The following is a 17,636-nucleotide window of genomic DNA, read 5'->3' as shown; positions in this document are numbered from 1 at the left end:
TGATCTAAAGATTATCCTGTATGCAAAATTACAGCATGAATTGAATCAACATACCAAATGACTCACGACTAGAGTTATTATTCATGATTCTAGGGCAAAGGGTTCAAAAGTTGATATTTCAAGATGGCGTCATTTGGCGGCCATCTTGGATTCGACCTGAAGATAACATTACATTGCAAAATAGAAAGCAGAAATGGATTCTGCACACCCCAAAACCCCTAAACAGAGGTATTACTCGTCATTCTGGGGCAAGGGGATCAAAAGTCAATTTTTCAAGATGGCATCCGGCGGCCATCTTGGATTTGACTTGAAGATGACCTTATATTGCAAAAATGATTACAAAAATCGGTTCTACACATCTCTAAACCCCTAAAACGAGTCATTACTCATCATTTTGGGGAAAGGGGTTCAAAAGTTAGGTTTTCAAGATGGCATCTGGCGGCCATTTTGGATTTATGCAAATTAGCAAAATTGCCCAAACGGCAACTTTGGGCAACCAAGCTGAATTTGTTCTAGGACCCCATGGGAACACGAATCAAGAAAAGAACTTCATCGGAAAGAACATTTCTAGGTTTGTGTATTGAGCCTATGGGACTATCAAATCGACTATTTGTTAATATCTGAGATATATAGTCTGCGCTGATGATTTGAAACTGGCCTGGCTACCAGCCTGGCTGTTGTCCTTGCGGGTTAGGATTTACCGAATTCATCGTTACTGGGACCGAGCCCGCATTAGGCGATAAATTATTATCAGGCTTTCTCAAAGAGGAAGGCAATGATCCCAAAAACAAATATGTCGGAGGATACCGCCATGATATGGCTCTTACCTAGTGTACAAATACAGCTATACGACGCCGAAGCTAGAAAAGGTTACAATAAACATGGCTCCAACAAGGAGGAAATAGAAGCGTGACTTGTCCGCTGCGTGCTGAAAACGGTCAATGATTCAAACGACTCTGTCATGACTGCACACCGTTTAACTTTCCCGCCTCCCCTGCTGATTTGCATACTTGAAATGCAAAGCACGTAACCAACAATAGGAAACGTCATTGTTAGCGGATCATGCACGCTCTTACAAGCAGTGCTTTTTAGTGGATCCCCTGATTTCCCTAACCAGATATTGTTAAAACTATTTGACAAATGTTTTGGAATTTGTAATTGATTTGTAATCATTGTAATCATATTTGATTTGTATTTTTTTATATTGTTAATGATGAAAATGAAAATAAAATCTTGGACTTTGATTTGAATAATAATCTTAAATAAGAAGTAATTTAATTAAAAAGTTAATTATTTTCTAATGGACCATTAAGTTGGAATTTATTCTCAGAGGAATTTAAAGAAAGTTGTTCACTCAATTAATTGAAGAGGAATAATGAATTCAAGACCATCACAAATTCAGTTTAAATTTTATCATTTTGCATTGGTTGTTTGGTATTTTCCATGCATTAATGCTTGTATGAATGTTTATTAAGTATCAGGTCTATTTAATTTTGGTTGGATAAGGTTTACTCCTAATTGGTTATACGTTCTCGTTATACATACATTATTTTTCTTATACTGTATTATTATTCTATTCTGTTATTTACTTTAATATATGGTTGTATTTATTTCGAGAAAAATAAATCGAATTGAAAATACGAATTCCTTTTTTTAAATTCAAGTTGGCGATTAACAATTGTGTCACAGACTGTCATAGACTAATTCTGTTTGGATTGTGTTTCCTATCGTAATTTCTACCGGGAGGAGGGGGGGGGGCTTTAAGGATATCTAGCAAGGGATAATGTATACACAGACATAGCAACGCACCTGACACATAGTCTGCAGGCACAGACCCTGATTGAAACTTTGATCAGCAAGTGTGTCTCCACGCAAAGACTAACACATACAAAACTTGCCGTTTCAATTCGAGAGCCTTCGGTATACACAAGGCATGAGTAGGCTGCACGTTCAGACCCTAAACTAGAGTGAAACGTTTGCACAGCAGACTACCTGGCACGTTCCAGAACCCATTAAAAGTGTTTTTATTTTTCTTCGGAAGCCCCCCCCCCCCCGTTATAGCCACACTCTAAAATCAAATCAGTCAAATTGACTACACAGTAGTCAGCTTGGTGCAGCTGATTGTCTACAATTCTGACATGTATTCTAGTAAAATATAACTACTGTTCAAGTAAAATACGACTAGAATATAGTCAAATATGACTAGAATAACAGTAACCCTATAAAATAGTCATTTTTGACTGATTTGTTTTTAGAGTGCAGAGCTTGTAGTGATCTAAAGTCGGATTTATCTTTTCGTTATACCTCGGTCACATTTGCCATACGGCGGCCGCACGGTGAGTCGAACACAGCCGTTTTATCATTTTTTGTCATAGCTACATAAGGTGGTTTGAATACACATGAACAAACGGCTGTTTTGGCCTCGCCATACGGCCGCCGTATGTGACTGAGGTATAACGAACAGATAAATCCGACTTTAGATCACTAACAAGCTATTCACTCTAAAAACAAATCAGTCAAAAATGACTAGTTAATAGGGTCAGTTGGGTGCAACTGTGACTGAGGTATTAAAAACCTGCTCAGATTTGAGAAGATAACAGAGTTTATAATAAGTTTATAATTTCTGTTCAGTAATACAACTGGCGTATAGATTGAGGGGGATCCCCAAAAGTCTCACTATGTATAAAAAGATTGAGGTAAAAGAACGAAAAGGAAAGTAAATGAGTAAAATGCTATTTTCTGAACTTTAAGCCGATTACTATCAAATAATTGATTTTTGTATTAAAAGCGTCAATATTTTTCTCGCTCGCTTCACTCGCTCGTACATGCAGCATTTTTAAAAAGAAATTTGGCCCCATAATTCATATTTTGCCCCCTCATTTTTTTTGCTCATTACGCCACCGGTAATAAAATTGGTTTACATCAACGAAGGTAGAGGGCAGCAACACACAACACTGCCATGTTTTGCTGTTCTCTACGTTCGATGGTTTAGATTAGATGATATTGCCAGCAAACACGTAATTCTGATTATGTAGCATCGGTCCCAAACTAGCGGCACTACAAGGTTGTGAAAATAACCCAAAGGATATTACTAGAAGCATTTCTGAAATGTTCTGAAACATTGCTAATAGCTCTTATTTGGTTATGAACAGCGCATAGGCCTATTTGATCCATAGACAAATAAGATTTGATGCCACTGTAGTTTCATAGAGCGCCACAATGATCAGCAACACAAAATCATTTCATCATCTCGCTTTTTTCATATCTACTTGCGATTGAAGTTGAACTTGGTCATGGGTGTATTTCTATATTAAAGATTTTATCTTTCACTTCAAAATGTTGCTGTGTCATTAAATCTATCACCCAGTCGCATATTGATACTTAAGTGACGTATGCACACCCACACACACACACGCACGCACACCCTCAGACACACACACACACACATATATATATATATATATATATATATACAGTGTATAAAGACGAAACTAGTTAAAGTGACATTTTTGAGCATTCTTTGACTATTCTTCATTTAGTTTGATTATTATTTACTTTCCGTGACGGGGGACATACTTCGTTGTTTCATCGTGTTTATATACAGTGTATATATATATATATATATATATATATATATGACTGCGTGTTGGTCACAGATGAGATAAAAGAGGCAAAGAGGTAATGCATTGTTATAGTTCCATCTGTAACAATGGATTTGGAAATAAACTTTGTTGGAACTATAACAATGCATTACCTTTTTGCATCTTTATAAGCAGATATGTTGCAAGCTACACCTTAAGGTAGTTGATTTTTTTTTGCTATTGTACATCGTTTTGTAAATTCGACAAAAAAAGTGATACCACAATTTGAGACCATTCACATCTAGCAATGAACTAGAGCAGCTAGGTGTCCAAACTAACTCCCTTTTGTGTCAAACCTTTTCCGTGGTAAGGGTTGAACTCCTATCATAGAGGAGGTGCGATAGCTCAGTGAGGAGGTGCGATAGCTCAGTGAGGAGGTGCGATGGCTCAGTGAGGAGGTGCGATAGCTCAGTGAGGAGGTGCGATGGCTCAGTGAGGAGGTGCGATGGCTCAGTGAGGAGGTGCGATGGCTCAGTGAGGAGGTGCGATGGCTCAGTGAGGAGGTGCGATGGCTCAGTGAGGAGGTGCGATGGCTCAGTGAGGAGGTGCGATGGCTCAGTGAGGAGGTGCGATGGCTCAGTGAGGAGGTGCGATGGCTCAGTGAGGAGGTGCGATGGCTCAGTCGGCAGAGCGGGGAATATTCCGGTGACCTGGGTTCGATTTCCACTACCAGTGCGCTAGTGCCCTTTGGTAAGGCATTATCCTCAGTACCAGATTCTTCGGAGAGGACCTTAAGCCGTCGGTCCTCTGGTTGCTTGCTTACAAGCATTCATGCTTTCTTAGCAATCAGGTAAAAATCACCACCAATCACCAATCATAGGGCTCCTATGAGATTCTGCTCCCAGTCTACTAAAATAATAAAATACGTCAGGCGGCAATCAAGAAAAAAAAGAGTTAAAAAAGGGTGACGTAGGTTTTGAAGTAACCTTTAAAAGTTTCAAATACACAAACCATGGCGAAACGAAACGTCTCTAATCAAAAAAACGTTCTCAAGTAACGACATTTGTCAGTGCATGGATCCATTTTACCCGTAGACATATTAGATTATAATTAAAATATATTTCATTGTCGGGTTTGCCTGGAGAAACTTGTAGCGTGAGGTACATCGGGAAGGGCATAGAAAAAAAAACTGTCTGGAAACTCATGAAAATGATAATTGTTAATGGAGTATTACCATGACTACCGAAAGTCGCTTCCACAAACACAGCACTTTACGAAAGTGGTGCAAGTCATTTTCAAAGGAAACATTTTAATTAAAATAGTGGGAGTATTTAAATGTAGCATTACAATATACCAATTCGATGCAAAAAAAAAAGAAAAAAAAATCAAGTACTCGCAGTCAGGTGAAATAGAATATGGAATGTTTTACCTAACTTATTGATTTTACTCGCTTGGGATGCAACAAAGTGATTATAAAAATGAATACGACAATGTATGTATTGGAGTGAATTTGAGAGTAGGCGGGAATGACGAGCTCGAGAATCCTGTGAAATTATTCGAGCTACCAACTGAAACTTCAGTTTTGTGGATGTTGTATTTTAATGATAGAATATAGATTTTCCGCAACAGCTAAGCAGATCTGGGCCCCTTCTTACAAAGAGTTGCGATTGATCCGATCAGTCGCAACTATGGAAAGCCATCAACATCTAAAATGCATGTTGGTTCAAAATATTTTCTAGATATGCTGTATATTCATGCACTCATCCTTTTCTTTCAAGTTCAGTGTGCTTTTCTTTGCTTACATAAGAGGACATTTCCTGCAAACTAAATTATGACATTGATGGATTTCCATAGAGTTATAATTTACTGGATCAATTGTAACTCTTTGTCAGACGGGGCCCTGTTCTATAATATTCATGGCAGTGTGGTATTCAAGATCAAGAAAACGAAGGAACAAAAGAAAAACAACAACAAAGAGGAATAAAAGGAATAAGAAATAGAGGCGCATTACAAAGGAAAAGAGAAAGAAAAAAAAAAAGAAGTCGTGGATGCAGGATGTACATTATATGAGAATCAGAATATCAAAATGAAACGTGGGAAGATTGAACGGAATGGAAAAAAAGAGAATAAATACAGAAATATAGAAAATATAGTTTCTTTTTAGTTTGGCTATATAAGTATTGATATTTGGCAAAACTGGTAGAGTGCCATTCGAAGGGGAAACGCCAGTACAATAGAGAAAACGAACGAAATATCCCTTGTTCAATCATATCAAAATCATAAAGAACTAGGAGGGATAAATACATATCTTAAGCTAGATCAGACAATAGCGATGAAAAATATTAAACCCAATGGCGGTATAGACAAATCAATAGAAATATGAACGGCAAAGTCTTATTATCAAAAACTTATGTTTCAACAAAATCAAATTTGTATTTGCTTCAACAGTTTTTCGTCCTCTCAACAAATGGGAAATATTATTGATTTTATTTTCTCAATGCCGACAAAGAAAGAAAAAATCCAGGAAAGGGTTTTGAGAAAGAAATCGATATCTCGAAGATTAAATCAAGATTTGGTCAGGTGTGATAATGCTATTCATTGGATCCAGTCTTTATTTGCACGTTGTGACACTAGCCTCGTTCAGACCTGCGGACGTTTTACAAAGACCTAATTATGAGGCTACTGGAGTAAAAGCATTTCTTGGGTAAATGCCTCACGGTTTCGTTCACGAGTGGCTTCAAGTAATGATGAAGGGTAAATGGGGGGGGGGTTGTATGTTTTCCTTTTCGGAGGGGGAGGGGGATGGCGATTGCCCTCTATGATTATTCAAGAAATGATAAAGGGTAAATGGGGGGGGGGTTGTATGTTTTCCTTTTCGGAGGGGAGGGGAATTGCGATTGCCTTCTATGATTATTCTAGAAATGATAAAGGGTAAATAGGGGGGAGTTGTGTGTTTTCCTTTTCGGAGGGGGAGGGGGTGGCGATTGCCCTCTATGGTTATTCAAGAAATAATAAAGGGTAATTGGGGGCGTGTTGTGTTTTTTCCTTGTCAGAGGGAGAGGGGGGGGGGCGGTTTCCCTCTGTGCTTCTTCAAGTAATGATAAAAAGTAAATAGGGGCGTGTTGTGTGTCTTCCTTTTCGGAGGGGGAGGGGGAATGGCGATTGCCCTCTATGGTTATTCAAGAAATGATAAAGGGTAAATGGGGGGGGGGGTGTTTTCCTTTTTTGGAGGGAGAAGGGGTGGCGATTGCCCTCTATGATTATTCAAGCAATGAAAAAAAGTATATGGTGGCGTGTTGTGTGTTTTCCTTTTCTGTTTCACCTTTTATGTGCATAGACACACCGTTTTTTTTTTAAATCTTAGCAAAATGGGAATGCAATCGACAAGCCTAGCGGTTAAGCCCCCCCCCCTCGCCTAACCTGCCTTTTGAACTTTATCAACTCATGTTTTACAGCGTACAATTCATACCTTCCGTCGATTGAAATATATATGTTTGTTGGATATGGAAACAAAATGAAATGCACTGAAAGAAAAAAAGGGGGGGGGATAAATATATATTAAAGGTCTTGACTGCATGTGTATTTTCTATAATAGGAAAAAAAACGTTGGTCATTTTTAGCTAATCTCATGTCCCTACTCAGCTGAGCCATTACGGCACAACTGTTCTGCCGAGGGGTCCAGCTATATTATATAAACAACATGAAATTCATATTACAAAAATAAATTCATTAAAAAGATTATATAACATAAAAGCAACATCATATCAGTTCAAGGGAGAAAGAACAGCGATCCCAACCCACCCTACTGTAGAAACCGAGTCCCTATCCCCGCCCAATACACCCCCCCCCCCCGTACCCCCGAATTATTTATTTAATCTTTTATTTAAAGGGAAAAAGCTTTCAGGATTTGGCCATTATGGCCCGAATTCACAAAGGTGGTTTTGAGAACCCACGGTTGAATCCATGGTTTTTGCAGATTTCCTGTATAAATTACGCTTAATTTAGCGCGTGTCTGGCCAATATCCAATGCTTATGCGCGCCTTTGTCACATTGCACCAAATATGCTGTTTAGATACGCTATTTTATTCATGATTCCACTGTTTGAAGAGTGGACTCATGAATAAAAACAATGAACTTATGAATAAATTAGCGTGGATAACCACGGCAACAGGCGTCATTTTGGCGCACTGTGACAAAAGCGCGCATCAGCATTGGATATTTTTTATACACACGCCCGATGCGAGCTTAATTACGCGTAGTTTATAAAGGAAATTGGAATAAACCACGGACTCAACCGTGTGATTTTAAAACCACCTTTGTGTATTCGGGCCTAAGTGTCCCAGTGGACAACGAATTTAGTTAGACATAAAAGGGTCATTCATTCATTCCATTTCTTTTTCTCAAACCGCAAAAAGAATGGGAAAAGAAGAAATTAAAAATTGATGATGATGAACAAGTAGTTTTATTTTCATGAAATAATATTTCTTTCTAAGGCACCACGTCCTAAAAACATCTCTTGTATTGACTTTAAAATGCAGGGAGATCAATGATTTTAACTACGCTGTTAAAAAAAATCATTCTTAAAATAAAAGAAGTTCCTGCAGCAGAGTCTCGGGAACATCTGTAATTTTACCAGATTGCGAAATCTTGTATCATGTAAAATCACAGGAAATTGGTATTTGGTGTATGGAACCTCACAAATTTCCTACAATAAAACACCCTTTCTCCTTTTTTAAACAGACTTGTTCCGTTAAATTGCAGAAAAAAATCTTGTTTTATGAATTTACAGAAGGATCATGATTATGTTATTGCTTTCTGCAAAATCTTTTTTCCCCCCGTAAAATCAGGTTTTTTAACATTGTACAAGCCTTCGCGGGAACATCCCCATAAGCTCGTTTTGAAGGAAAAAATATTGAAATTTACAAAACAGACTCTCTTTCTCAGCCATTCGAAATTAGCGAAACATGAGAAAGCGAATTGACCCCCCCCCCCCAAGAAAATGGAACATGTTGCAACATATTCAATTCAATATCTTCATCAAGACACGATGGTAAGAGGTGCAATAAAACAATTTATTATGAAACAATTGTGATCGCTCTTGTAAGACAATGATTATTCTTATTCAGTTGTATTTTGCTTTCCCGACGTCGAATAGATAATGATTGAGAAAGTAATAAGAGAGGGAAAAGTGGTTTTCTTGAGAACTGGTGCAGTAAATCGATAGTTATAACGAAAGCTTCGACAGTCGTTCTAAAGAAAGACTTATTCGAAGAGAACATTTCCATCGACTAATCAATGAGTGTGTGGGTAGGATGGTGTGTGTGTGCGAATTTCATTGTGATTCGAAAAAGAGTAAAGCAAGAGGCAATGGAGAGTTATATAAATGATTGGAATATTCTACGATGGTTATTTTTGCGATTTGAATTTGGAGACTCTTTCTGACTGTGGAAGTGCAAGACAGGCAAGCTTTTCATCAACTCTTTCTTCCTCAATAAAAGTCGTCGAAAGAATCAAGTAAGTATAATTATACATGTATCATTTCCCTCCATTTAATAGGATCAAACCCTAATAGGGTTTGATCCCGAAGGGCTCTGCAATCATATGATATTATTAATGTAGTGATTAAGGAGGGGGGTGGATAAATAAAGAGAGTGTGACAACATATTTCTTTTGTAGAATTTGTTTTAAAAAAGCATCTGCGAAAAGAAGCAAAATCCTTAAGAAAATCAAAACAAAACACACGCGCACATAAACTGTTTTTTTATTTCTATAAAACCCGGATTTCTGGGGTTTAAGTAAGGTCCCTCACAAACGCTTTTAGATTTTTGATAATTATTCATAATAAATATCGAAATATTTCGATGATAACTTAAATGTTAATATGAATGATTTATATTTTGTTCTCTTATGCCAAAATGTTAACATTATATCGTCCGAAAATTATGTACTTATTTCTTATTAGAGAAGATATATATTTAAGAAATCGTTATTTTGTTGCGAGTACCGAAAGCATTATAGTGAAATGCGTTTTTGCAAATCGATTATTTGTATGAGCAGATGAGTTGAACTGAATTATTCTATTGTTTTCATTGTGAATTAATTTCTATGGCAGAAATAGAAATCAACGTCAAAGTCATTTAGAATCATAATTAATGAGCCAGGACTTCTGAAATCCAAGCTTTGCATGTTAATGAGGCCCTACGGCAGCACACTATTATATATACAGATATATATTGATTACAATATGCAAGGAATTAAGATTAGACAGCAATAAATGTTCTGTACATAAAAAGAAAGAGCGATGTTTTGTTACCCTACGAAATTTCGTTAAAATGATAAATCTAGCCAACTTCATTAATATAAAATCGTAGAAATTTTCGCATTTGGTCCCCTTTTCTATTCCAATTCCAGTGGTTTAAATTTGATTATTTATTTCAAATAATGTTTGTGTAATAATATTAATATTAAAATTGTAAATCATTTTTTTTAAGTGCTGATCAAATAATAAATATACAGATTAAATATGCTAATTATAACATCAACAATTATTATTACAAAATCGCACCTTTATAGAAATTATGTTCAATATACCATGTCCGGCCCCCTAAAAATTGCTGTTCCATAACGCTACCGCAAAGATATCTTCCAGAAATTCCTTTAAAAAATTGAAATTATTTTTAATTCAAACATTCATTGTGTTTTCAAATCCTCCGATAGCATACGTTTCCTTAACTTCTAAAACTTTAGTTTTTTCCCTTTTGTTATTTACTTCTCTCTCTCTCTCTCTCTATATATATAAATTATATATAAATGTGTAAAGTTATACATGTACAACAGCACTCTAAAAAATGAAGTGCTAATTCAGCTCTTAAAGAGCGTGTATAGTGACTGCACTTCGGAGTGCTGATTTGTCTAGTTAAAATTTGAACGAGAAAAGTCAGCACTCCGAAGTGCAAGCAGTCACTATACACGCTCTTTAAGAGTTGAATTAGCACTTCATTTTTTAGAGTGAGCTTTGGCAACTCTTTTTATATAAATATTTTGTGAAAGAAATTGATTTAGAGAACAATGGTAGGCGTAGCTTAAATCAAGGTTCCCCAGAGCTATCTACCCTTTGGAAAAATTGGTGATGCCGAAAAAATGTCTCTGTCGGGAATCGAACCCGGGCCCCCAGCTTTGAACGCCGGTGCCTTAACGTCTAGACCACAGAGACGGGTTAGTGGCTAGGGCGACCCCGATCCGATTGACCGTAGGATAGACAGATTTTCGACTCGATACCAATTATAATTTCCTTTGTCGGGTGAAGGTGGGTTTTGAACGGCTTGTCATTGTTCAAAACCCACCTTCACCCGACAAAGGAAATTATAATTTGTACCGCGTCGAAAATCTGATTATCTATTCCATTTTCATTACCAGATAGTATGTGCTCCAAAATACCATTAGGTGAAGGATGTAAACTAAACAACTGGTGGATCCAGTGCCCGCCGCCTTTGAAAGGCACAATTAAAATTTGTAATGTAAAACAATGCCGTTAAAACAGAAGTGTAACCCCCCTTTTTGAAAGTGTAGACCACCTTTTTTTGCTTGTCAAATTTTCCTCGGAAAAAATGTGCCCCCCCCCTAAAATAAATGAAAAGTAAATAAAAATTATGTTTACTTTTTATTACACAAGACTACCGATTTTACCAATCAAATTTATTTCGATTGGATGTTCGGTCAAAATAAAACACCCATTGGATACTTATGTTTTGTCTATATGTATAGAACTCATTTTCAAGCAAGGAATGGACTAAAAGTTTCAGGATATAATCTTTGTCAGTAGCGTTCTAACATCCAATGGTTAATTCTGTAAAACCAATGCCTAAAGTGCTATCTTGAATAATAATTCAAGAAATTACCAAAAGAGGGCACTAGAAGCTGCATTCAATCTCTAACGGACCCCGAAATGCCAAATTGAAATTCAATGGGCGAAAACACATTAATGACTGCTACAATTCGGTAATAATGGAATGTTAAGTGATACACGAGTCCAATTCACATTACTGACCTTTCATTGAAAGTGATGAAGGGTTTTAATTGCATTCTCATTTAACATGGTGACGTCATGATACAGAGTAAAAACGCTGTTTAAAATTTTTATACAACGCTGTTTACTAAATGAACCTTACAGTAATTGTTTAAACAGTTTAAACGATTGTTTAAATCTTAAACAACAAAGTTGAATTTTCAATATATAATCTTCTATAAATTAAATATGATTGTTTAGATTGTTAAACTACTGTAAGGTATATAGTAAACAGCGTTTTTACTGTGTAAAACTTTGGGTTTGCCATCATGGTTTTACTGTGTCAAAGATCAATTGTAGAAGAATGGTTTGATCTTAAAATGAAATGTATATTTTTGTCAAGGTAAAATTGCGAGGATTTCTATATTGGAGTCCATTCCAACTAAAGAGTTAATTTAATAATAAAACAAACTCTACACAACCATAGGGATCGACCTTGTACAAAACGATCTGAATAGAGATAACAAATATATTCATTTATTGTGTGGTCATTTATAAGAATCTCCCCTCAAAAGTGGGGGGGGGGACACATTTGAGTTTTCCAATGTTCTTATACACACACACATATATATAAATATATATATATATATATATACGATTATAAATAAACTATATAAAAGCAGTCACTCCTCAGCTATATTTCCATAATAGTGCTAGCGAGAAGCGTGCACTAAAATCTTTGGAAATTTCATGTATTTTGTCCCGAACATTAAACATTTTGAGCAATGTTTGAGGTCCTTAAGAAGATGTTACTGCTAGCGCGAGCAGAAATATTAAATGTACGTTCTGACTTGACAAGGACTCTTTGCAGTTAGCAACAGAGACGATTTCAACGATCAAATACGAGCGCGAAGCGCGAGCTGAAAAACATTTGATATTTTGATCTGAAACTGGATATTTAACCACGTTTTAAATAAAGAAGAAGCTGGGTATCTTAATGAACGTGCGTGCTCGTATGTAGATTTAGATCTAGAATCTGGGCATTCTAAATAATTTTTGTTAATGAAAAATCAATAATGCGAGGGCGCGCTGGAAATATTTGATATTCTGATCTGAAAAGGGAGAATTTTAAGAACTATTAAAAGCACTTTGTATGAAAATTCTAAAGTGAATATGGATCCCACTTATTAAATGATGCGAGCGCGAAGCGCGAGCTGACATCTTGTTATCATTTTGACCTAGGACAGGAAACTTCCAATGACATTTTATCATTTGAAAATGATGACTATCTTCCTATTTCTCTTCTTAAGAGCGAGTTGAAAATTTTCGATATTCCATTCTGAAAAAAGGGACAACTTGATTATTAGGAATTCATGAAGATATTATCTTACTTATTTATCAAATAACCCTAATGAGACCGCAAAGTTTGTTGATATTAAGGCCAGAAAACTGGATATTTTAAGCAACTTTTTAGTGGTAAATAGGATGCATGGGTTAATATATTTTAACAAAAATAATGCTCGAGCAAATCTCAAGCCGTACTTTTTGTTCAAATTCCATTTAAGGGGGATTTTAAGAAGTTTGTTAAAATCAATATAGGGGTATACATAACTCACCAATCAAAATGCGAACGCGCCGCGCGAGCTAATACGTTTTGACAATCAGACCTGAAAAGAGATATTTCGTGAACTTTAAAGGTATGGTCCAGGCTGGAAATATTTATGTCTCACTAAATAGAGTAGAATTTACAGAGCAAAATTGTGAAAATTTGATCAAAATCGGATGACAAGTAACAAAGTTATGGAATTTTATAGATTTGCATTATCCCGGGGAAACAGTTCTATGCATGTCTTTATGAGTATTCAATAGGTGGGCTGATAATGTATATCCCTACTTGTTCTTTTGTATTTTATTATATGAAATTAGGTTTATTAAAACAAATTCTACCAAAAACTAAAACAATTCGATTTACAACTGATTAAGTACTTTAGTTATTTATTGCCTCAACTTATTTCATCATCATAAATGTGTGGAGCGTTGTGGCCCAGTGGATTAGTCTTCGGACTCTGAAACAAAGGGTCGTGGGTTCGAATCCCAGCCATGGCGTAATTTCCTTCAGCAAGAAATTTATCCACATTGTGCTGCACTCGACCCAGGTGAGGTGAATTGGTACCCGGTAGGAAGAAATTCCTCGAATGCTCGAGCTCCAGATCAAGGTAGCCGTGCTAAAGCCGGGGTAATAATAGCAGGGCCCGCTGGGAGAACAGTTTTCGGAACTGAAGTGGCAACCCTGGGTAAATATGCCGCTATTATTATTATTATTATTAAATGTTTCATTTTTCATACATGTGTAATGGAGACACATCATTTACACATGTATGAAAAATGAAATGTAATAACTTAGGAAAAGGAAAGTGGAGATGTGACATCATCAGCCCACCTAATGAATGATCATGACGATCTGCATAATAACTGTTTTCACAGAATATTGATATTTAAAATTCAATAACTTCATTATTTTGTTATCCGATTTTGATGAAATTTTTAGCATTTTGCTCTGTAAATTTTACTCTATTTACTTAAATATGAATATTTTCAGCCCAGACCATCCCTTTAATAACAAATAACAATATGCATCTATATAGCGCAAAACTATTTCGATATATTCTATTGCATTGCAAGAGGTTCCCAGAGGCTTGACATAATATTGGAACAGATTTGAAAGTCTCTAAAGTTGTGGAATTCCTAATGTCGAGGGAAAGTTTGTCCCATATAGTTGTGGGGCTGATATCAGAAATAGTGACATTGCTTCAGTCTTGAGTGGGCCTACTTGCAGTGTGAGTGTATCTTGTGAGCTACCAGTACGAAGGTTATGGCCATGAGACCGGAATTTGAATTTTGAGAGATATGAGATATACGGAATACACGAAGAAAATGGGTACTGGACAAATCAAATAAGGCTAGCGCACAGTGCAAGCTGAAAATGTTGATATTCAGACCATGAAATGAACATTTTACAGAACACTTAAAAAATCAATTTGTAAATAAAACAAGCTCGACATTCGACAGTTTTTTTTTAACGAGTTCAAAACTTGATATTTCAAGCTCCATATCAGCCCATTGAGCATGATATGTACCCCACTGGCACAGAAATGCGAGCACGAAGCGTAATATGTCTTTACCTCCGAACCTCCCTTATTCTATTCACTCGTCTTCCTCTTATTATTCCTCTTTTTTTTTCTTTCCCCTTATTTATCTTTTATTGGTGCTCCTTCCACAATAAAATTGTGTATGTGTGTGTGGGGGGGAGGTGTCCCCTGTTTCACCTTGGATTTTGTCCAAGGTCATTAGATTAAGGTTTTCACCTGATAAATCTTGGCGAGCTCATATTTCACCCAGTGAAATCACTTTGAAGAAGCTAATAATAAATTCTCAAAACATCTATGTATAAAGTGAACGCTCTTCTTTATCAAATGAATTCAGTTTGGAGATGCTAATAGTCAACCATCTTTGTACCATGTAAACTCTCTTCTTTTTTGCAGATATGGCGTGCATGGCTCTTGGAGCAGCTGCCCTGTTCCTGATGCTAGTTGCTGGCCTGGATGAGGGATTGGCAGAAAACACTTCTGCTTGGTCGACGTCCTTACAGAGTTCATCTGAGCAAGAGTGGACCTTTGAACTCACCACGAGTTTCTTGCAAGATGTTCCAAACCTGACCACAACGTCGACCGTGACAGAGATGGTGAATGTCACTGTTGTCTCCGACGAAAACTTAGATGCTGGATTTTCCACTCGGGGCGATGAGGTTCAGACTGTCACGTTGCAGAGTAGCGCATCCGCTTATGATGAATCATCCCATTCTGTCCCATGGAGATGGCACTACCCAACCTGGTCATGGTGGCAGTTGGTCCAACTAACGTCCTCCGTACTTGGTGTTGTCGGCCAAATGCTTGTCATGGTGGTTATTTGGCAACGCCGGGCCATGAACCGTTCTGCTGATACCCTAATCGGAGCTCTAGCGGTTGCGGACTTCCTGACCTCTGTTCTGATCTTGCCATTGCCGGTGGCAGTTAGTGTGCCATCCACACTCCTTGGAGAAATCTATTGCAGGTTTGTCTTCAATGGTTTCTTCATGTGGTTGGCAGTCGGAGCCTCCATCCATACCCTTGCTTTGATATCAGTAGAGCGTTTAATAGCCGTCATGTATCCCATTCTTTTCAATCGTTACTCCAGCAGAGAGAAGGCATCCGTTGCCGTTGCAGTTGTATGGCTGGAGCTGATGATTACGACTCTTAACCTGATTTTGACTTGCAGCGTAGAGGGCGTCAGTCATACCTGTGTATTATCCTTTCCACCGTCACTTGGCAAGTTCTTCGGCGTTAAAACATTCCTTGTGTATTTTATAATCCCTGCTACGGTAATGCTTCTAGCTCAGGCGGTGACTGCGGTCATTCTTCACCGAAAATCGAAACAGTTCAACGAAGGCAAAGCCCTTCAGAACAGGTCTAAGAGTCTCTTGACTGCTAGAAAACGGGTCATCCAGATGCTATTCGTGGTCGTCCTGATTTTCATCGTATGCTGGGGTCCAAACAATGTTGCTTACTTTCTCTTCAACTTTGGTTTTATCAGCAGGAGCTTTGCCTTCAGCAGCATAAATCGCATTCTCACATTGATTGCCTTCTACAACTCTTGTCTGAATCCGATCGTTTATACGGTTCGGCATCCGGAGTTCCGACAAGCTATCCGCGGTTTGATTTCGGGCTCAAAAGTGCACGGAGGGGCGTTATTTGAGTACAAAACTGAGCGAAAGGTTCCGCCGACAGGACAAAAGGTTGCTTGAGATTTTTGACAGAAGAAGAGGGCGTCGCGACCATATTTACAACATACATGTAGAGCAATCAAAATAAAAAAATATCTTCATAAAGCATGTAAAAGGTTGTGTTTTAGACATATAGTGTAGAATGTAAACATCTTCAAGAAAATAAGTATTCTGTGAACGTTCAATTTCTAGTAGGAGTTTCTGCAATTTTATTCTGAAATCAATAGTAAATGAAAATGTTCACATGATAACCAGGTTTTAGACATAGTGTAGAATGTAAACATCTTCAAGAAAAAAGTATTCTGTGAACGTTTAATTTTTTAGTAGCCTAGTTTCTGCAATTTTATTCTGAAATCAATAGTAAATGAAAATGTTCACATGACAACCAGGATGTAAATGACTACATTTTAAACGTGACAATCGTAGAGATAAATAATACAAAGATCGATAATTACATTATACACAAAGCGTGTGTTACATGTAGTAAGTTGAGTAAAATACGGTTTATTTCCATTTCGTCTAATACCGATGCGTACCATTGCTCATCGACTATCATTTGGTCTACCATCAGTTCGTCAACTCACCACATGGTCTACTTCCATTTAGTCTTATGCCATTCCGTCTAATAACCAGTTGGTCCAATTTGCTATTTGGTCTATATACCATTTGGTCCAATAGGACTTAGTGTTAAATTGTGCAAAATGAATGGAAATGAAATGGATATTAGACCAACCGGTTAGGAGACGAAATGGTCATAGACGTAATAATGAGTAGACGAAGTGATGATTGGACCAAATGATTGTTAGACGAAATGTTGATGGACGGAATGGCATTAGACCAAATGAACGTAGACCAAGTTGTGAATGGACGAGTTGCACGAATTGGCAACTTACCTAAAACTCAGAGGCAAGCTACATTATAAGCAAGAAACTGCTGGAAACATTAGCAGACGGGAGAATTCGATTGTGAGTATACGTTACATCAGGAATTACAGATTTTGATATCTCAAAAACATATTTGGATATTTTCATCGCAACATGTGATTTACTATCAGCACTCTGCACCAGTAGGAATAAACCTGAATTCGGTTATCTGCGGCCTTTAAATTATCGTAGATTAGTGGTTCAGTGACACAAGTACACCTTACACGTCCATGTATCATATATCATTCAGAATATTTCATTTGATATTTTATTTTTCAGAATAAATGATACTATATAAAAGGGTGAAA

At 37.1% G+C, this 17,636-nt stretch overlaps 1 protein-coding gene across 1 annotated transcript; it reads left to right on the top strand.

Annotated features, from left to right (window-relative positions):
• The first annotated feature begins 15,130 nt into the window (after positions 1 to 15,130).
• LOC121417669 (trace amine-associated receptor 7a-like) lies at positions 15,131 to 16,426 on the top strand. Its single transcript, XM_041611403.1, has one exon. The coding sequence runs from the start codon at positions 15,131 to 15,133 to the stop codon at positions 16,424 to 16,426; it is 1,296 nt and encodes a 431-aa protein (XP_041467337.1).
• The last annotated feature ends 1,210 nt before the right edge of the window (positions 16,427 to 17,636 follow it).

Source organism: Lytechinus variegatus, chromosome 6 (assembly GCF_018143015.1).
Source record: "Lytechinus variegatus isolate NC3 chromosome 6, Lvar_3.0, whole genome shotgun sequence".
NCBI lineage: Eukaryota > Metazoa > Echinodermata > Echinoidea > Temnopleuroida > Toxopneustidae > Lytechinus > Lytechinus variegatus.
This window is presented reverse-complemented; position numbering and strand designations above follow the sequence as displayed.